The 22257-nt window shown below is 39.1% G+C and overlaps 1 protein-coding gene across 11 annotated transcripts in view; it reads left to right on the top strand.

The window, feature by feature from the left end:
* The window catches only part of KIF1A (kinesin family member 1A), a 245328-nt gene extending 234351 nt beyond the window's left edge, over window positions 1-10977 (top strand). For 10 of the 11 annotated variants that reach the window (XM_073625730.1, XM_073625729.1, XM_073625728.1 and 7 more), the window contains one exon: window positions 6015-10977. In XM_073625730.1, the coding sequence (XP_073481831.1) occupies window positions 6015-6057 (43 nt within the window). In that variant the 3' untranslated portion in view covers window positions 6058-10977. Of the gene's footprint in view, window positions 1-1547; window positions 1662-6014 lie in introns of those variants that run through there. The other variant, XM_073625721.1, reaches the window with a different exon arrangement.
* The last annotated feature ends 11280 nt before the right edge of the window (window positions 10978-22257 follow it).

Raw genomic sequence — 22257 nt, 5'->3', positions numbered from 1 at the left:
AAAAAATGATTTTTTTTTTTTGTGGTACCAATGTCTCTGAAACTATAATAACTATATACTTTTGTAAACACAGTCGTGGCATATTATTTGGGAAGTTAAATCTCTGATGAAATGATTAGTAAAAATAGTAAAAAATGCATGCTGTTACAGATAAACTGATTTTCTAAACCTGGAGAAAATAAGAATTAAGATGTTGCCTAAAGCAACCAGATTTTACTAGTCATTTTACATCTGCAGATTAGAAAATGAAATCTCACACATGAATGACTGCTGTTTTTAATTTCCTCTCCTTCAACACTGTTATAAAGTGCTTGATTTCTGGCTCAGGCTGGGAGAAGTACAGTCTGCTTTCTATACATTATTAATCTACCCACCAGAGTCAGTCTAGTTCTAAGAAAAGGAGAGCAGTCAGAACTTTTCATATGGGTCCCAGGCATCAGCAGGTCTCAAGGAGACAGTTCAACTTCCCAGAATGCAACACATAAGTACAGCACATGAGAACAACAAGATACTGTTGTGCTCATAAGTTTACCTCCCCTGGCAGAATTTATGATTTCTTGGCCATTTTTCAGAGAATATAAATGATAACACAAAAACTTTTCTTTCACTCATGGTTAGTGTTTGGCTGAAGCCATTTATTATCAATCAACTGTGTTTACTCTTTTTAAATCATAATCAAAACAGAAACTACCCAAATTACCCTAATCAAAAGTTTACATACCTCAGTTATTAATACTGTGTATTGCCCCCTTTAACATCAATGTCAGCTTGAAATCTTTTGTGGTATTTGTGGATGAGGTGGATTATCTTCTCAGATGGTAAAGCTGCCCATTCCTCTTGGCAGCTTCCTGGCTGATGAATGCAAATGATCCTCCAGTATTTTTTTTATAACATACTGCATTCATCTTTCCATCAATTCTGACCAAATTTCCTGTGCTTTTGTAGCTCACACATCCCCAAAACATCAGTGATCCACCTCCGTGTTTCACAGTAGGAATGGTGTACCTTTCATCATAGGCCTTGTTGACTCCTCTCCAAATGTAGTGTTTATGATTGTGGCCAAAACGCTCAATTTTGGTCACATCACTCCAAAAGACTTTGTGCCAGAAGGTTTGAGGCTTGTCTTTTCTGCTGTTTGGCGTATTGTAAGCTGGATACTTTGTGGCATTTGCGTAGTAATGGCTTTCTTACGGCGACTCGATGATGCAGCCCATCTTTCTTCAAGTGCCACCTTATTGTTTATCTTGAAACAGCCACACCACGTTTTCAGAGATTTCTGTATTTCACCTGAAGATATTTGTGGGGTTTTCTTTGCATCCCAAACTATTTTCCTGGCAGTTGTGGCTGAAAATCTAGTTGGTCTACCTGACCGTGGTTTGGTTTCAACAGAACCCCTCATTTACCACTTCTTGATTAGAGTTTGAACACTGCTGATTGGCATTCTAAATTCCTTGGATATCTTGTTATATCTCTTTCCTGTTTTATACAGTTCAACTACCTTTTCCCACAGATCATTTGACAATTATTTTGCTTTCCCCATGACTCAGAATCCAGAAACCTCAGTGCAGCACTGGATGAGAGATGCAAGGGTCTGTCAGGAGTCCAGAAACTCATTGAATTTTTATACACACACAATAATTACAAGTAAACAGATCACAGGTGAGGATGGTTACCTTTAATAGCCATTCAAACCCCTTTGTGTCAACTTGTGTGCATGTTATCAGGCCAAAATCCCCGGGGTATGTAAACGTTTGATCAAGGTCATTTGGGTAGTTTCTGTTGTGATTATGATTTAAAAAGAGTAAACACAGTTAATTGATAATAAATGGCTTCAGCCAAACACTAACCATGAGTGAAAGAAACATTTTTGTGTTATCATTCATATTCTCTGAAAAATGGCCAAGAAATCATAAATTGTGCCAGGGTATGTAAACTTATGAGCGCAATTGTAATGATGAGTTGAGAGATCATTCACGCACTGACGATCAGTGTGCCACAACTAACCACACATGTACGGTAGGGGCTAATAATAGTAGAGACAAGGGCCTGACATGGGTCACCAATATAAAATGAGGCTATCAAAAGGGGTACAAAAGGGCCAACACGAACCTTCAATGTAAGAGAGGGAAGATTATAAAAGCTAACTATGGGCCAGAAAGAATTTTTACTAACTGCATATGCAAAGGGGCGGCAAACAACATGGGCAAAACAAGGGAGGCTACTGATCATAATGTAGGGGTTTAACAACAAGGGGAAATGAAGAACTACCACTAGTTTTGAGGAGCTGGCAGTTAAAGGTATAATATAAACTATTTACCAATGTCGGCCACTGCCAAGTGGTGCAAAGGGACATCACCAGGTTCCCTAATAAAATTATGCTATGGTGCACTGGCCCAATGCTGTAATATAATGTCACTCTTACAAGTGACCCCTAGGAAGATTTGCTATCGATGCCTCAAAAATTAGCATTATTGTGTATCTCACTGCAGTGAATTTAACAGAAATAAACATGATTCCCTAAAAACACAAATTCAGCTTTCTTTATAAATTACATTCCTTTCTCTAGCTGTAACATATTTGCTATATATTCTTCATTTTCTCATACTGATTACATTTCTTTCTCATTTCCTTTCCCCTTAACTGAATACTTCAGACACTATAGATTTTACTGTTATCCATTGGTGCCAATGGGTGACATACAATATCTCACAAAAGTAAGTACACCCCTCACATTTTTGTAAATATTTTATTATATCTTTTCATGTGACAACACTGAAGAAGTTACACTTTGCTACAATGTAAAGTAGTGAGTGTACAGCTTGTATAACAGTGTACATTTGCTGTTGTTCATCATTTATTGTTCATGTGGTGCAGATTTTCAATTGTTGCGCCATGCACTTTTGTCCATTATATGATATGTATTTTTAACTTTTTTATATTCTTTTGTTCTACTGCCTATGAATTGTTATCAATAAAAAATATATTTTTATACTCTAACTCTCGTCCAAAAGTGCCTTTAAAGTCCGACCTTCGAAACGGATGTGGCCATAGGAGTGCTCTCACTTTATATTTATAAGTGTAAATTTGCCGTCCCGCCAAAATAGTTCAACACACAGCCAATAATGTCTAAACCACTGGCAACAAAAGTGAGTACACCCCTAAGTGAAAATGTCCAAATTGGGCCCAAAGAGTCAATATTTTTATTTTGGCCACCATTATTTTCCAGCACTGCCTTAACCCTCTTGGGCATGGAGTTCACCAGAGCTTCACAGGTTGCTACTGGAGTCCTCTACCACTCATGACGACATCATGGAGCTGGTGGATGTTAGAGACCTTGTGCTCCTCCATCCTCCATTTGAGGATGCCCCAAAGATGCTCAATAGGGTTTAGGTCTGGAGACATGCTTGGCCAGTCCATCACCTTTACCTTCAGCTTCTTTAGCAAGGCAGTGGTCGTCTTGGAGGTGTGTTTGGGGTCTTTATCATGTTGGAGTACTGCCCTGCGGCCCAGTCTCTGAAGGGAGGGGATCATGCTTTGCTTCAGGATGCCACAGTATATGTTGGCATTCAAGGTTCCCTCAATGAACTGTAGCTCCCCAGCGCCGGCAGCACTCATGCAGGCCCAGAACATGACACTCCCACCACCATGCTTGACTGTAGGCAAGACACACTTGTCTTTGTACTCCACACTTGACACCATCTGAACCAAATATGTTTATCTTGGTCTCATCAGACCACAGGACATGGTTCCAGTATTCCATGTCCTTATTCTGCTTATTTCAGCAAACTGTTTCGGGCTTTCTTGTGCATCATCGTTAGAAGAGGCCTCTTTCTGGGACGACAGCCATGCAGACCAATTTGATGCAGTGTGCGGTGTATGGTCTGAGCACTGACAGGCTGACTCCCCCACCCCTTCAACTTCTGCAGCCACGCTGTCAGCACTCATACGTCTATTTCCCAAAGACAACCTCTGGATTTGATGCTGAACATGTGCACTCAACTTCTTTGGTCGACCATGGCGAGGCCTGTTCTGAGTGAAGCTTGTCCTGTGAAACCGCTGTATGGTCTTGGACACCATGCTGCAGCTCAATTTCAGGGTCTTGGCAATCTTCTTATAGCTTAGGCCATCTTTATGTAGAGCAACAAATCTTTTTTTCAGATCGTCAGAGAGTTCTTTGCCATGAGGTGCCATGTTGAACTTCCAGTGACCAGTATGAGAGAGTGAAAACGATAACACCAAATTTAACACAGCTGCTCCCCATTCACACCTGAGACCTTGTAACACTAATGAGTCACATGACACCGAGGAGGGAAAATGGCTAATTGGGTCCAATTTGGACATTTTCACTTAGGGGTGTGCTCACTTTTGTTGCCAGCGGTTTAGCCATTAATGGATGTGTGTTAAGTTATTTTGAGGAGACAACAAATTTACACTGTTATACAAGCTGTACACTCACTACTTTACATTGTAGCAAAGTGTCATTTCTTCAGTGTTGTCACATGAAAAGATATAATAAAATATATAAAAAATGTGAGGGGTGTACTCACTTTTGTGACATACTTTATGTTTATATAGTATAAGTCCCAGTGTGAGTCAGATGGAGTCAAGTGTTGCTGGGATCACCATAGATGGATTGTGAATATCAGTCCTGTTCAGTGCCTTTTACAGCAATCTGATCTTCCAGTGCATGTTGGGAAATCTGAGGACCGTTTTATATGTTAAATTCTGCCCACACAGCACCAGAGCAACAGAGTCGGAGAATTCTGAACATTCAGAATCATAAAAGGAGGTAAAAAGAGCCTGATCCCCTCTTCAGTACTTAGAGAATCACCAACCTGAAAAGAACATGACTATGTCATGGCATTTGGACGCTTGACATGCCTTTGCTTTTTCTACAAGTGACACGTAGCGGTTGATTTATCAAGAATTTGCATAGCCATTCACCCAATGAAAGTGCATGTACATTAGTTCAAAGCAAAAAAGGCAAAAACCCATGTAACTAGGCCATATCCTGTGATGTTTGTAATATGAGGTTAGGTTCACACTTCTGCAATTGATTTTCTAGCTTTGATTTTTATACAGCGTTCGGTGTGATTATGTAGTGCAACTTGGATGTGGTTTGCATATTCTGTGGGGCCAAAATTGCACTTAAATCACAGCAAAGTATCACAAGAACATTTTCCAAAATTGCACCATGCTGAGTTGCATTAATGTGAATAGGCAAAGTTGAAAACATCATAATTTGCATTATCATGCAATTCTATGCAATTCAAGTCTATTCTATTTTAATTTAATGATTTAAATTCAAACAGCACAAAATATAATCTGTCTACATTTGTGTTTGCCCCTTTCTCACAAAACAAATGTACATGCATTTTGACTGGGCAGTGGCTATGCAAATTCTTTATAAATCAGTCCCATAAAGTAGTATTCCCAGTATCAGCAGGATGGAACCACAGCGTGCGCCTTCAAAAAGTTGGCAATATCCACTGTCATATTAATAGTTTTATTTGATATTAACTGATTTGAAAATGCAGTTGTGTGCAAAAATTTTGCCTCCCACAATTCAGCAGATAAAGAGTAACCGTGTATTCTAAAAATATATTTTGGGAATATGTCATGTTTGCCCCCTGTAGAGGTTATATTTGCATCTTTTTAGCAAACCTCTTGAGTTGAGGAGACTATCAAAACGTTTGCATACAACTGTATTGTACCTGAGAGCACATAGGACAGTTGTACTCACACCTGTGTGTCTCGTGTGGGGTGAACCTATTGCTTTCTAATCTCCAAGCAACACCCATGATCTTTTACACACTATGTAGGGATTATCCACATTTTTAGAATGTGGACATGCATTAAGGAACTATATAAAATGGATTAGCACATGAGCTGTAATGCGCTTTGACGCATAAAATGGTGTAAATGTGTCCTAATGTTTTTGGGGTGAAAAGGTGACATTTCACTTTAAGTGATTTTTCTCTCTTTCTTTTTCTCTTTCTCTGCTCCTTTCTTAGGTCCAAACTGTCTCGGCGCAGAACTGCTCAAATGAGAATTTAATGGGTGCCCACAAACTTACTTTCATTCATTGACATGTTAAAGCATTAATTCACCTCACTCCTCAATCCCAAACTACACACGACAAGAGCCTCACTTCTCAGATCTCTGTACTCACTCTTACTTGTACTGCTTGTATGGAGACTTTCTGTACTCTTCTCATGGCTGGAGGAGCTATCCTGTGGCTACTTGGCTGCTGCTGAAACACAACTCTAGGCACACCTGACCTAGATTTTTTGAAATGCCATATAGGGCTGGGCCTAGGGCTGCGAAAATGTAAGGGGGTGGGAACTATCCCATGTTTCATTATCTTATTACAGTTCTTTATTTATTTAGGTCTATTGGAAAAAAACATAACAAAGTAACATTTAATCAAATGTAGAATAAATCTATTTAAATTATACAAGATTTCTAGAACTGTGCAGCTACCCTTACCTGTTACGACGGAGGGTGACAGAATAAAAACACCTGAAGGGTACATAATCAGCATTTTAGATGCCATAGAGAGCAGTGGTGTCATGTAACCTTAGCCACCAGTCAAATACCAGCTTTCCTCAGTTTCAGGTATTTACAGCAAAGAAAACTATTCCAGACTGGTTTCTATGAGTTACTGCACTTTTGGCATTTCTCATTGCCTTATTAACTGAAATAATGGCCTAGGCGTTTCAACAACATTTCAAGGGCCTCATAGTGCCTATACCTGGCTTAAAGAGTCTCATTGTGCTGCATTTTTTTCTGTATCCTTCCACTTTCCCCAAAATAATGGATTGAAATCAATGATGTTTCTGATCTGGTCTATAAGTAGATCCAGTGGGGGAAACAGTAGATAGCTTCATAACTGATTTGTTGTTGGGTCTTGGTGGTCACATCGGTAGCCCAAATAACCAATCTCCCCCCTTCTCCTTTCCCCTGAGGCCAGCTGTTTAAAAAATAGATATGCATTTATAAATGGAAAACTGGAAAACAGTATAAAGGGACATTTCATATGTTATGTACCCTATACTAACAAATCAATCATATTCCAGCAACAAACCAAACAAATCTGTGCAGCCATCTCTTATTCATGTGGATGCAAGCAACAGTTAATATGAATTGAAGTGTCTAGTTATTCTGTAAGGAGCTGGGTTAGCACATGATAAGGCTCATATAGTCAGGCAGTCAATGGTGAAGAGCAGCACATAGTGACCAATCAGATTTCACCATTCATAATGTTAGTATTGTCAGAATAATGACAGAAGTTTGCTGATGGGCTCCTTTGGGCAAACACACCATTGAATGTTCCTGTTTTTAAACAAAGGCTGAAGGTTCTGTCTCCACACTACAGGCAATGGAGCACTTTGTTACACCAGTATATGTCTGCTTGCTGCTTTGTGTATCCTGAGTACTCTGTGAGGCCATACTGCACACAGAATTTCTTTTTCATCTAGTCACAAATACTGTGTTAGGCACATGTCCGTGCAGCATCTTAGTTATTATTTTTCTGTGCATGGAATACATTAACTCTGAATACTGTACAGTAGGGAGCCATGGGTTCATGTAACGCATTTTTCCACATAAACATAAGAGGCACAAGAAATGTGATGCTTTTGTAGTAGACCCTACAATCCAGTTATAGTAAGATCTTTATGGTTGATATAAAACATTACTATGTTGTACTAGAAGAGTATGATGCATTTACCCAATGTATGTGCGAATGTATACGTACATTACTATTTTCAACTGAGGAAGGGCAATGTTTTTCATGGAAAATCATATTTGGGGCCATGTTTTTCCTTTCTTTTCAGTATAATTGTATTATGCTGTATGTCACTAGTGACGTGGCTCAGTGAATGTCACAGTGAAGTGTAAAGTCAGGAAGCATAGCAATAGTAGGAGATTGCAGTCATTGTTTAAAGAATGTGGAAAGAATATGGGGAGCATCAACTCTTGTGTTTTAGTTAATCTACCAATATATTAAAAAAAATGATTTTGTAAACATTGGGTAATATACAGAACCATAAAAAAATCAGCAATGTACATTGAAAAGCTCACACATGAAGGAAGATAGTTTCAAAGGTTCTAGAGCAGCTAGACATTATTGCACTCAGAGAGGGGCGTGCACACAATAGCCAAAGAAATGGAAACAGTGATCAAATAGACATAGGCACTTTAACAATGAACAAGAAAGAAGCAAAGTATCCTTTATTTCCCCTTACTATCTCTGCTTTCCTATATAGAGACAATGCAAATGGCTGCTAATACTCTGCACCATCATGACGTAAACATTTACTTTTCCCCTAACAGAAAACAGTGACCAGTTACCTCCAGAAAGATGGTACATGAGTAGTTATAATATATATGGCTGACCGGCCAGTGATTGACTCTGTCATCTCTTCTCATGTCAGTAAGATGGAATTGCCTGATTTGTTTCATACTATATTGTGATATGATAGGACTTTGAACTCATGGTCAACCAGCCTTAGAGATGACAAAGTCTGAATATCTCAAGTATGGATATATGTGTATCTGAGGCCAGCCAACCTACAGAGCATGTAGTTTATGAAATAGACCAGTCATGACAATTATCCTGTCAAGATTGAGACATATGCCATAAAACACAATCATTGTTGCTCTTAACCGTTCCACTGTGATCTGCAACACCCAGTAGAAGAATCTTTTAATATTCATTTAAACTGGTAGAATAGGGTATTCTTTTGCTTCTGTAAATAAAGGGTTCGCCAATGAAAATACAACATTATTGCCAATAAATGTATCTTTTTTAATGAATTTTGGGTCATTGGTAACAATAGTCTAGGAAGCTCACATGAGCGCCTCCCAGCTCTGATTGCAGGTTTTATCATTTTTATTAGCAGCAGAGCAATGGACTGATCTACAGAACCCATATATGAGCTTGTTCTTTTCAAACTGAACAGATGGCATTGTGCTGTACTACGCTATTGCTCTCACATACAGGCCTAGCCAAGAAAAACTTCCAAATTCCACATAAGAAACTGAATATAGCCTGCTGTCATTTATATTTAATTTATGCAATGTGGCAGCATGAGCGTATACAAATATTGCAATGAATTTCTCATTGTATACATTTACACAACTATTTACATGGAACATACACAGAAAAATAAAAGCGACCAATTAAATGTCATAATTTACCCATTAAGTACAGTCAATGCAAAGGAGATAATTGCTGATGGGTTGTTGCAGGTATTTGTTTTTGAAGCATCGGTCTTGATTTTCTGTATCTAGACTCATTATTTAAAATTGGACTTCCAGAGCAGTCATTGTGTTACCTATTTTTTTGTTACCAAAATTAAAAAAAAAATACTCTAAGGAATAAAACCAATATGGTTAAAGATCAGTAGGGGATCAAAAAACACTTTATTTTATTCTGCTTTCTGTAACGGGAAAAATGAAGGCCCCATCCATCCACCTGCAGAGCAGTCATTCATAGAAACAGATGAATGCTATGCCCTGACGTGTGTCTTCATGATGGAATTCTTCCCTACCTGTCTAGGCTGTGATTTTTTTTGTCTCCACAGAGCTGCCAGTCAGTAGAATTGGACAACCAGAGAATAGCAAGGATAAATTATGACAGTTGTACCATACAGGCTGTTCTAATGGGTTAACTTTCTCTGTAAAGATTGTTACTATGAGTTTAGTATTGCTACAAAAATTCCTTTAGTTGGCTTTCAAGCTACTGCTTCCAATTTCTTGCTGGATGCTGTTCTTTGTAGTCATGTCTCAGCACCATTCGAGTTTGTTTATTCCCTGGCGATACACAAAGTTGCTTAGTGGATACAATATTTTCTGGAAAGAAGCTCTGCAGTCCTGATGTTCATGCACTTTAAGTGGTAGGGCTTTCCAACAGTAGGTGTGACTTCTTTAGATAACTTTGGGGTTGATTTTGAGTACCAGTATGGATTCATATTCTACCAAAACCAAGATACACTCCATTAGTAATCTTGTAAATGTTAAAAAAAACATTGCTAATTTCCCAGATAGCAGCAAATAGGTTACCCCTGCATTGAGTCTGCTCACTGATACATTTAAAGTGATAGGAAAGCAAAGAGCCACCATACCTGGTGACTACAGCAATCCTTTTGTTTAGTTAGAGTAGGGGTGTCTTCTACCAAGCCTGATAATCATTGGGTCTGTTACATAGTTTGCAGGACAGTAAGGGGATGTATATAATCTAATAATAATAAGAGTGAACTTATTGTGCATATTATTAATGTTTTGTTTATAGAAATTTAAATTAGGGCAGCTTACTTGAACAAATTAAGAAACTGCTAATTAAGACATTACCTGCTTCAGTTACAAAAAAAGGTGCAGCGTCATGTAGTGTAAAATTCTCTGGAGTTTCAGTCCTAGAAATGAACTTTGTATTAGGTAATATGCCTTAAATGTAACACAGAAAATATTATAACCATGCAGAATAGTGTTGGAGCACATAGGAACCCCAATTAGATGGGAGAAAAATACTATGATCATTAATGGGGGTGCAGACTGCTTGATCATTTAAATTGAACCTTGTCTGTATAACTGAGTATGTGAAAAAAGTATTTCATACATGTCTTGTCCCGTGCCTCATATATGTTTACAAGTGTTTAACTGTAATTAATTATACTGTATGCTTGGTTTTATGACTATGTAATATAACGGTTTAGAAAAAAGTGTTTGTTTTATCAGGGATGTGATAACACTGGAATCCATGATACAACACAACTCGGCTTTGAAGATCTTCCTGTGATAAATTCCAGCACTTTATTATTTAATAATTAAAGCATTACAATGTCTCACTTGAACTGGTGGCTTTTTTGGCCATACGTTTAGTGCTCCCCCACCTCGCATTGCTATGTTTCGTGGCCCCAACCTCCAGCATATATTATCGGTATAAAATAAAGGTATTCAACCATAAAATAAAAATTAGAGTGTATTTTGTTTGCAGTAGCAGATACATAAATAGCCAATACACATTTTTGATTCAATTTCAAGTCATGTTGGAAGAAAAGATCTATGGTGTGATGACTGGGCCCAGAGGGAATGTCCACATTTTAAAGGTAGGCATGAAATGTGGTATCTTTCATTTAAAGATCGCAATTTTAACTGTATTGTATTGTTAGCATTTTCTGTAATTGCATAGGAAAGAAGTCCGGAATATAGAACACTTAGGGCTTATGTAGATAGCCAGTGCAATGTGCCTTCAGGTACATCTGCTTGCTTTTGAGATTAGTTTGAGATGTTTGAGTTCCATCTAAATTTGCTAACTCAGTGTATCTGATCTGCATTCGACTATCTTCTGAGCTCATCAACCTTGCATGAATAGGAAGAGAAGCAATTCTGATACGAACAAAAGCAGTTGTACCCTTATGCTGGCTATCGAAGTGGCAGTTTTGCTACTTTCATTCAACTTTTAACCTCAAATGTTTCCTGGTTTCCAGTGATCAAGTTTTATAATAAAGTTAATTTTTTTTTAGTTAGATTAGGGTGATTAGGGTGAAGATGATTGACTTCCACTGCATTTCCAGTATTGGAAATTGGGAAATGACTGCAGTTCCAAGGTGATTGAAAGCCACCAAATTGCCTAGTGTATGGCAAGCATAAATGTTAGTCTGATGGAATACATGTGTGAGCCTCACATTGTACATTTGGCAACCACAATAAGGATGCAAATAACAGGAAACTCCATCTTGTTCTAAATGCCTTGCAAGTGCTCATTTTATTTAATCTAAGGATGTTTGAGTATCCCATAGACATGTCCAGTTTAAATAATGTGGCTTCCAGAAACATTTTCTATAGGGTATAAATGATACTGCATTACCTTGAATAGACAGAGCAGAGGAAGACAGGTAGTGAACACACAGTATATAAGTCTACTGCATTTTCTCCTATTATCAAGGTTGCCATAAAAAAGAAGGATCAGCATTTCCTGGCCCTTTATTTTATACCCACACCTGTCACCTTATGTGCTGATTGGTTTCAAAGAGATCATCTGAATTGCTATGCAGGGCTGGTTCTTTACAGCTATCAATGATTTATATTTTTGATGTTCCATGCAAGTCTTTGCTTTGAATTAGCTCAGAGCATTACCATTAAACCTAATCAACTTTGATTTTACTAGTTAAATTGAGATTAGGAACCCAAAAGCTGCTGGGTGGGTCACAATCATTAGATGGCTCTGAGCAAAGATCACATATGTGTTCCTACATTTTTGTAGGCTGATGTAAGCAGTTAGGCTCCCAGTTTGGAGGCTAATGGAAATTAGGTTATTAGGTTAATGGAAATACCAAAGCTATCACTATTGTTTCTAATCTATAAATGTTAAATCTAAACTTACATGATTGGCTCCCAGTACTGCCTTTCCCTCTCTCAGTCTGAGTACTGCTGTATAGGGGATTGCAAGAGGCTGAAATCAAGTCAAGGCTAGTTGCACTTACCTGAAACATTTAATAATTGACTAATGAATGCAGACTTGCATTAAAGTCTGGCTTTTTTATTTGCCTAAAGTGTAGTTTATGTTGCAAAACAGAATAATTCACTGATGAGTATTTACAAAATTAACAATTCACTAATGCAAGTAATTTTTCCTTCCCTTTAAAACAAAGTAATCTTGTTTTACTGATAAAACAGGAGTATGAAATATGAGGGGTCTTCAAAAAGTTTTTGCACTTTTATACTGTCATTAGAAACGGTAAGGGAGGAGTTTTGCCGATGGCATTAAAAAGTAAGTACGACGCTGGTAAAAATGCATTGCAAAGGAAGGTGACTATGTAGAAAAGTGATGTCATTTGATTTTGAAATTCTTAATAAAAGGAGTTTAAAATAGTATGGGAACTTTTTAAAGAACCCTCGTGCAAAGAAAAGTTTTAGGACTTCTACTGTCCAGACTTTATCTTTATAACAGTTCGAGCTTAATGGGCCCCAGGGTAATACCATTTTGCCACTTTAAAAAAAAAAGCCCCAAATGATTAGGACTTGAAATTTCACAAAAGCTGGAGCAGGTTCCCTATGCATGGTTTATATAGTATAATGGGGAAATAGGCACTTACATCAATATAAAGGGAAACAGACAGTTATATTGCGTACTAGTGTATTCAGTGAAGCAGTAGAAAGGACAATGATAATATTTAAAGTACAGTAATTCTTATTAATTAAAATTTACTAAACCCACAACAGTAAAATCGGTCTGTATATGCAGTAAAGCATTCTTGTTATACTCACTGTGTAACCTAAGGGGATAATCCTCTGAATTGTGTATAAAGGCTGCGTGATCCTGTCTCTCTGATCCTCCTCTTCTTCCACAGTCCCCAATCCATCTCCTGATAGAACAGAGCATTGGGGGGGGGGGACAGGCTGCACATGCTCAGTTTGGTGTGTATTGCTAAAGAGTTCAGCACTGTTCAGACAGAGGGTAAGGGGTCCTGCAGCCTGATCAGTGGAAAATGAAAACTCCTTCTACAAGCTTTAACCAGACACTGATACAAGTCACAAGACTGTTATGAAAAAAAAGGGATTTAGCAGTTTATATTTACTACAACTGTTGCATTTCCATGTTCTGTGTATTGTGGGAGACCATAAATAGTCAATGCAGGGTCCTGGGTTTAATAACACTTTAATTATGCTCTAGTTTACTGAAATCAGATTAGTCAAAGATGGATTTTGTTTCTTACTATCTTTTACTGCATCTTAACTATTGCACAGTTTCTTGTTGCTTGTTAACATTTACAGAGTTAATAAATAGGAATAGTTAAAGGTAATAAAAAGTAAAAATGTAGCATATAATGTTGTTAGTTATGGAAAGGGGGTGAGTGTAAATCCAGCTAAATAACATAATTTTCTTCTAAAGTAGTGCTTCCCAACCTCAGTCCCTTAGTACCCCCAATAAGTCAGGTTTGGGGAATTTCACTTAGACAATATAACAGTCATAAAATTATATGACTGTCTTGTATGGTCTTTTGTATGGTATATCATTTTCAATAAATGTCTTTTTGTAAATGAAAAAAACCTGTCATTAAATACCAGGCCATTGACACTGATTTAAAACTAAATTCCATGTACAGTATTTGTGAACTTGGTTTACAGAGACCAAGCTGGTCCAAACAAACTATTATCTTCACTAACACATTTAGCAGCCGTCAGCACATTATGAACTGTATGTAGCCGCAGCTACTTATAATATACAGCACTGTGTTCTGGCAGTGGGACGGGGGCCCTGTGTTGCCAACTTCCTGTACACCAGTATTGCCAACTTCCCACAGCATTTTTTACTGACAAAACATGGGAAATTCACTTGCAAAGCACATTTTTTACTGACAACCTGAAAAATGACAAAACTCCTATTAAAAATTAGGACAATTGATATTTAAACACAATATGGAAACACTGATAATATCTATATCAAGTAATTTACCTGGTTTACACTTAAAAAGTCAACACAGCATGACAAACGACCAGCCCCTTGATATTTACAGACAGTTGTAAAAATCACAGATTTTTACAAACTGTCCGTAAATTTACTGATGGTTGGCAACTCTGCTGTATACTATATGCAGCTCATGATACATACAGTTCATACTACGCTGACAGCCGCTGCATGTGCTAGTGAAGGAAATAGTTAATTTCAACCAACTTGGTCTCTGTAAACTATTTAAAGTTTACGAAGCACATGGAGTAAGACTTTGCTGGTACTCTTTGAGGTGAAGAAAATCCTTATACATGAAGGGTACTTGAGGACTGAAGTTGAGAACCACTGCTCTAATGGACTCTGTAAAGTACTCTTCTTTTTTTTTTTTTTTTTTTTTGATTCTTTATTTAGCAAAATATAACAGTATAACTGGCAAAAGAGGTAGTATACAACATTATGAGAATGAACATGGCCTCGGATGAGGAAACAACATAGTCTGCTGAGAGATCAAAACCAGGTCAGTAGTTGAAGTAAGCTAGGACAATCCACCAAACTATTATATGGAAAACAGATGCCCCTAACAAGGGTTCCTTGTTTGACTGTCACGCTGACCCTTTTAGGTTTAAGGCCCTTCTCACATGGGCAGACCATTCAGGTCCGCCTGTCAGTTTTTAAGGTGGACCTGAACGGACGCTCCATGCAGGTCTTATGGAGCGACGGATGTCAGCGGTGACCATGTCAGCTGACATCCGATCCGCTCCGATCCGTTAAAATCAGACGTATTGCGATACGTTCGCCATCCGTCCTGGCAAATTGGATCTGATGAGATCTGATGAAGACAGACATGCTGTCTGTTTTTGTCCAATATCTCCATAGGAATCAGCGGCGCTCTGGCAGGCCCCTCCCTGCTCAGTGAGCAGAGACGGACCTGTCATCCACCGGCTCAGCGGAGATCAACGGAGAGATCTCCTGCTGAGCTGGCAGACTCTGCTGAAACAGATCCGCCTCGTGTGGAAGGAGCCTAAGGCTCCATGCCCACTGGGCTTACAAAAATGTCTGTTCCCTTGGCAGAAAAATCCACTCATGTAGAGCGTTTTTTGTACATAGGTTAGGCGAGTTTAGGAGATTTTGGCATGTTTTCTGCTAGAAAGATTTAGTCAGAGATGCAAACCAGAATTTTTTTTCCTGTCTCTAAACATTGAGTATTAAATATGCCTGTAATTGTCCTAATGTGCATGAACACATAGGATAACACTGAACTGCTTCTACAGACAGAACACAAAACGCCTGTAGAAGCAGCAATTTTTAAGCTAGTGTGCATGGAACCTTATATTTTTTGAGCTAATGACCTGGAGAAAACATTAGGATGGGGTGTTTGGACTTCTCTCTCTGAATGCCTTTTTTCTGGTCAGTAGCTCAAAGAAATTAGATACAGATAACTTCATTTTCAGAAGTAGATCCACAACAGTAGCCTACATGTTATGCTCAATAAAAGTTCCTTTAAAGCTGTTGCCCATGGCTGTCTGGCCCTCATCACCCCTCATTACCTATACTATACTCCTACCTGACATTCTACTCAGTACACAAAAAGCCTGAGATTCCCATGAGATCTTGCAAAGAGGGTGCCTGTACCTGGTCACTTGGCCTTCAATGTCAAAATCGATGTCTGTTTTTTATCTTTTATGTAGTTTACTTACTAAGGTAAAATGTATTTTATATATTCATTGTATCATGTTATAGGGTGAAAATGTAATTGTAATGACATAGATGGAAATACAGTTCCAGAAACAAGTATGCTTTTGTTTTGTATCTTCACAATTTCATATATGTTCTGGATATCATATTAGCATTCTATTACAATGTAGCTCACAAACCACATCTATTGTAATGTTTAATGACAGGGGTAATTTTTATCTTTAATACTTGTTAGCGAAGGCACTCACATGCACAAGTTGCCAGAAAGTCTAGGCAAGGTGAGAGCAAAGATGGAGAATAAACATAATTGTGAAAGATTTATTAGGTCCCATGTTAGGCCTTGTTCACATGGGCGTATGTAACCGTACACCCATGTAAGGGCCATATTTGGCCACACAGGATGCTCAGATGTTCCGTGCATCCCTGTGTAGGCAGTCCCATTCATGTCAATTGGGATACCGCTGCTGCACGGACACAGCCGCTGCTCTCAATTTGACATCCATGCGGGTGTGTCCCTGAACGCAGACAGTGTACGTTCGGTGATACCTGCGCAGTTGTCAAATTGGAAGCAGCGGCTGTGTCCCAATTGTCATGAATGGGACTGCCTGCAGGGGAATTCATGGAACACCTAAGCATCCTGTGTCAGCAAACATGATCCTCAGTTAGCTAAGTGCAAATTTTCTACTACTTTAGTAAATGATCTCAAACACAAAAGAAAAGATTAGGAAAATTTGTGTGCAGGTTTCTTTTTGGCCCCTGTTTATTGTTCACATGCACCAAAAGCACAAGTATGACAAACTTTTCATGTAGGTTAGGCCATATCACTTCCTGTTGTTTGTGTAAATACCACAAAAAAAAACCCAACAAAATACACAAAAAAGCAAGTGAAAAAAATGGAAGTTCTAGCTTATTATTTATTCTTTACAGGTAATTTATATATTTGTAGGGATGTGTTAAAAAAAACATGAAATACGCCCCCAAACAAATGTAAAAATAATTTTTATTAATGCAGTTTTTGGCATTTTTTCCTGTATATTGTTGTTATTTGAAGTTTCTTAAGGCTATGTTCACATCTAAGCAGGTATGGGAAGGCATGTATTCACATACTTCCCTCACCTGCAGTAAAACAATGCACTGCTGTTTAGCAGATGCATTGGGGTACCATCAAATCTAATAGCATCCCTATACACTGGAAACCACAGCGTGGCACTGTGTGGTTTACCTGCAACTTCGCTTCAGGAAAGGTGCAAGGACCTTTTCCTTGTGTTTTCTGTAGGTACAGCAGAATATGTGCTGTGCCCATGCAAACATGGCCACTGGGAAACCAGCACTGTATGAACCTAGCCTAATGCCGCGTACACACGAGCGGACTTTCCGGCAGACTTGGTCCGGCGGACCGAACTCCGTCGGACAATTTGATCGTGTGTGGGCTCCAGCTGACTTTTTTTCCCAAAAGTCCGATGGACCTAGAAATAAAACATGTTTCAAATCTTTCCGACGGACTCGAGTCCGGTTGAAAAATCAGCTCGTCTGTATGCTAGTCCGATGGACTAAAACCGACACTAGGGCAGCTATTGGATACTGGCTATCAACTTCCTTATTTTAGCCCGGTCGTACATCATCACGTATGAATTCGTCAGACTTTGGTGTGATCGTGTGTGTCCAAGTCCATTCGTTTAAAAGTCTGGTGGATGTACGCTTCAAAGACTGTCGGATCTAGTCCGTCGATAAGTCAGCTCGTGTGTACGCTGCATAAGACCTTTTTCACTCTAAAAGTCAAAAATAACAACAGCTTACAGAAGAAAAATAAGCAAAAAAAAAAAACACTAAAGGAAGGATTTTTTTTTTTTTTTACACCAACCTTGAGATCAGCATGTATTCCCTTGATCTTCTGATCATATGCTTTTTATTATGAGGACAAAGGGGTATGACGTTCCTTTGTTAACATAAGTGATGAATGTCAGAGCTTGTTGCTGTGTGTCATGCTTCATTTTTACAAGCAACAAACACGTGATAAACAGGTCAAAGGAGGTTCTGCTGACCATGCAGCTGTCGTTTCCATTAAAAATTGAGGCAAAATGGCCCAGTTCACTTTGAGCTGGGTATGCAGAACCCAGAGCAAAATCTTGCAAACCTCAAGCTTAGCACCAAACTCCACTGGAGTCTATGGAAGGTGAAGGTAGTTACTTTATTCTGTCTTTTTTCAAGGCTTATAGGCAAGATATTGTTAAAGAAGGGCATGAGTGGTTGTGCACTCTCTTGGAAGACATGTACCAATGCAAAAAGAAAAATAAATAAAAGAGAGAGTCTTTTCATGTGGCTTGAACAGCAACATTGCAAATACACAAATTCTTTATGTAACATGGGGAGATGCTGTCTTAAAGTTGCCTGTGCTGTTGCAACAGTACAATATAACCCTTTAAAAGTAACCGGGGCAAAAACAGTGAGAGGGTCTCCTAAAATTCTAACCAAACCCTTATCCAGGTATGCAGCCTAGGTGGCCAGTAAAGGGAGTGTGTATCCCCGCTTTCCTGAACCAAACTAGGCCACATTCCTTTCAACTTTGTAAGGTATCTTGCAAGGGGGTGGCAAATTTTAGCAAAATAACTAAGTTTAGCAAATAACTAACTAAACTCAACTAAGCAGAAACTATTTGTCTTCTATTATATCCATGTCTCGCTTGTTCAGATATATTATTCCTGTCAAACATTCAACAATGCAGGATGTCCATATATAATAATATATAATTTCTAGGAGGAGAACAATTGGGGAAGTCAATGATTGGGAAGGATCTGGGTGTTCTGGTAGATCATAATCTCAATAATGACATGCTTCAGTTTCTAAAGCTAGAAAAATACTTTGTTGTATTAAAATAGGTATAGTCTCCAGAGGGAGAGAGGCATAAAACCAAGAGAGAAACCAAACTGATAAGAGGCATAGAAGAGCTCAGCTATATGAGGAAAGTTTAGCTGATCTGAATTTATTCTCTCTTGAGAAGAGACAATACGTTGGGGATCTGATCACCATGTATAAATACATAAGAGGTCCATACAGTAACCCTGGTGTTACTTATACACTTTCAGGTCATTACAGAGGGCAAGGGGACACTTTTTATGCCTGAGGGAAAATATATTTAACCTCCACATACAGAAAGGCTTCTTCACGGTAAGAGCTATAAAAATGTGAAATAGACTCCTTCAAGAACTAGTTCTGGCCAGCTCAGTAGATTGATTTATAAAAAAAAAAAAACATCTAGATGCATTTCTAAATGCAAAAAATATATTTGAATACTAACATTTATAATTAATAACACCAGTCGTAGTTTATCCAGGGATTGCCTTCTGGGTATCAGGAAGAATTTTTTCCCCATTGGAGCAAATTGGATCATGCTTTATTGGGGTTTTTGCCTTCCTGTGGATCAACTGTGTCTATAGGATTGCGCATATGGAGTTTTTCTGTTTGTTTTATTTCTGTGGGTTGAACTAGATGGACTTGTATCGTTTTTCATCCAACTATGTAGTCTCATGAGATTTGGAGTTGCTACTAGCTGGAATCAGTACCCGAGGACCTACACTACACATATTTCTATAGTTCCACATTCGTTCAATTGATATGTGCTTATTTTACCGCACCAGTCATTGGTGGGTGCTCAGACTTTAGTAAGCAAAGCCCTGTCTCTATCAAAAAGGCTAAGGCTTCATTCCCACAAGGCAGATCCGCTGCCTCGGAGTCCGCCTCTGTCCGCCAGCTCAGTGGGAGATCTCTCCGTTGATATCCGCTGAGCGGATGACAGGTCCCTCTCTGCTCACTGAGCGGGGAGTGGCTTGTTGAGCGACACTGGTTGCTATGGAGAGATCGGACGAAAACGGATAGCATGTCTGTTTTTGTCAGATCTCACCCAATCCGATCCGCCCGGGACAGATGTGAACGTAGGGCCATCTGTCTGATTTTGGCGGGTTGGATGTCAGCGGACATGTCGCCGCTGACATCCGTCGCTCCATAGCCTTACATGGAGCGCCCAATCAGGTCCGCTGACAAAACTGATAGGCGGACCTGAATGGTCCATTCGTGTGAAAGGGGCCTAACTCAACACAGAAAGACTTTACAAAACAAAGCATGGTAAGCCAGCAACAGAAAAAAGATCACATACAAGACCACAGACAATACTAATGACTAGTCCTTTGTAATCATGGACAATATTCACTGGCATATGCTTCCAAAACAGTATGTTTTGTAATTTAATTCCAAAAAGGTTCTGGGGGCAAGTGGGAATTCAAATGGGCCAGAAGGAACAATTTCATTGAATGGATGAGCATAGAATGTTGTTTGTGATGCCCAGTGAATGTGAAAAGCTAGCTGTAAGTGCAGACTTAAAACTTTTACACCTGATAATTTTCATGGTGCTTTACAAGTGCCCTGTGGTTGATTGAAAAAAGTGAGGCGCCTATGGTCAGCCTTAGTGATGCACAATGAGACTTAGAGGGTGAGCTGAGGGGTACAGAGATAGGTTTTGGTATCTTCAGCATACAGATGCTGTTGAAAGTTGTGGGAGGCCAACCCAGGGAGGAGGTATAGATAGAATAGAAGGGGTTTGTGATAAGAGTTTTGGATGAAGAGGAAAGGAAGAGATGGATTTGTAGATGGTGTACAGAGACAGGTAGGAGGAGAACCCATAAAGAGCAGAAACTTGAGGACCAAGGTATTGGAGTTTTTTTGAAGAGAAAGAGCAAGTGGTCAACTGTATCAAGGGATGCAGAAAGGTCTACTAGTATAAGTACTGGGTTTTATCACTGTGTGTGTTCGGGGACCTGCTCTCACACCCACACGGGTGTCATATTGGGAGTAGTAGCTGTGTCTTCTGTATTCCAATTGACATGAATGGAACTGCCTACATACAGATCAATGTAACACCTGTGCAGGCAAAACACAGCCGTACATGGGTGTACACTTAATTGTGACTATATTAGCAAGGCCTAAGAGGACAAAAGAAAACATCTCCCTATAGCAGCCATTCTTATCCAGGGTTCCATGGAACCTTAGGGTTTTTTTCTGAGTTTGCTAGGGGTTTCTTGAGCTGTGGCCTTCCATTTGGTGGTGCCTGCTTTCCAGAGCCAATGCCAGTTGGCAGTGCAAGCGGCATAAGACCAATGAACTTTTTAGCTGTCTGTAAAGGTGACATTCTGACCACCACTGTAAGATTTGCATTCTTCCTACTGACCACCAATGCAAGAGGCTTTTCTCCTATTGAACTGGTACTTGAACTTTAGTAAGGGTTCCCTGAGACCAGAAAATTTATTTAGGGGTTCTTCTGGGGTAAAAAGATTGAGAAGGCCTGCCCTATAATATTTCTTTTCTGGTATGGGACTAACTTTTGTTTGGTTCTGTTAGATAGAGTCTGATTTTCAGTCCCATGATAGATAGATATGATAGATCCAGAATAATATCAAAAATATAGTTAAAAATCTAACCCCAAAACAAAAAATGTAATATATTGCAGCTTACCTGTCCTTAGGTGTGGGGTGACCACATTATTTTTATTTTATTCAGACTTTTTTTTACCTGGCAATCCTACATTATGCTTTCTGTCCTAATATGACAAAACTCCCTACTCTGTAAAGGGGAAAAGTGTACTAGGTCTACAGAACACCTCCCCATCTGCTAAATTCTATACCATGGTGAGGGAAGCAGTCAACAGAGTGAACTCAGGTGGGGCTGATAGCAATGTTTGAGATTTTAGAGCATCATTGCCAGCTCACTACAGAAAGTTGATCTGGCAGACTGTGTGAAACAAAATTTTGAGTGTGTCCAGTATGAGAGACTACTCCACACTTGATTTTGCTTCAACAATAAATTAGTACTGCACATTCTGTAAGGAAATTTTAGGGCTTGTTCCCACATGTGGCCGGAAGAGGGAAGTTTTACTGCCTTCTTAACCCAACACAATGGCCAGAGGGGTTGTACCCAGAGGCGGTACAAGACAGGGGCGGGAGAGGCACTTACCCTGGGTGGAGTCTTTTCAGGCTGGAGGGGGGGCACCAGATTGCAAGCTTCACCAAATCCCACTGTCACCGTTCCCAGACTCCACCTCTGCAACCAACAGCATATAG

Source organism: Aquarana catesbeiana, linkage group LG04, assembly GCF_042186555.1.
Source record: "Aquarana catesbeiana isolate 2022-GZ linkage group LG04, ASM4218655v1, whole genome shotgun sequence".
Lineage (NCBI taxonomy): Eukaryota > Metazoa > Chordata > Amphibia > Anura > Ranidae > Aquarana > Aquarana catesbeiana.
This window is presented reverse-complemented; position numbering and strand designations above follow the sequence as displayed.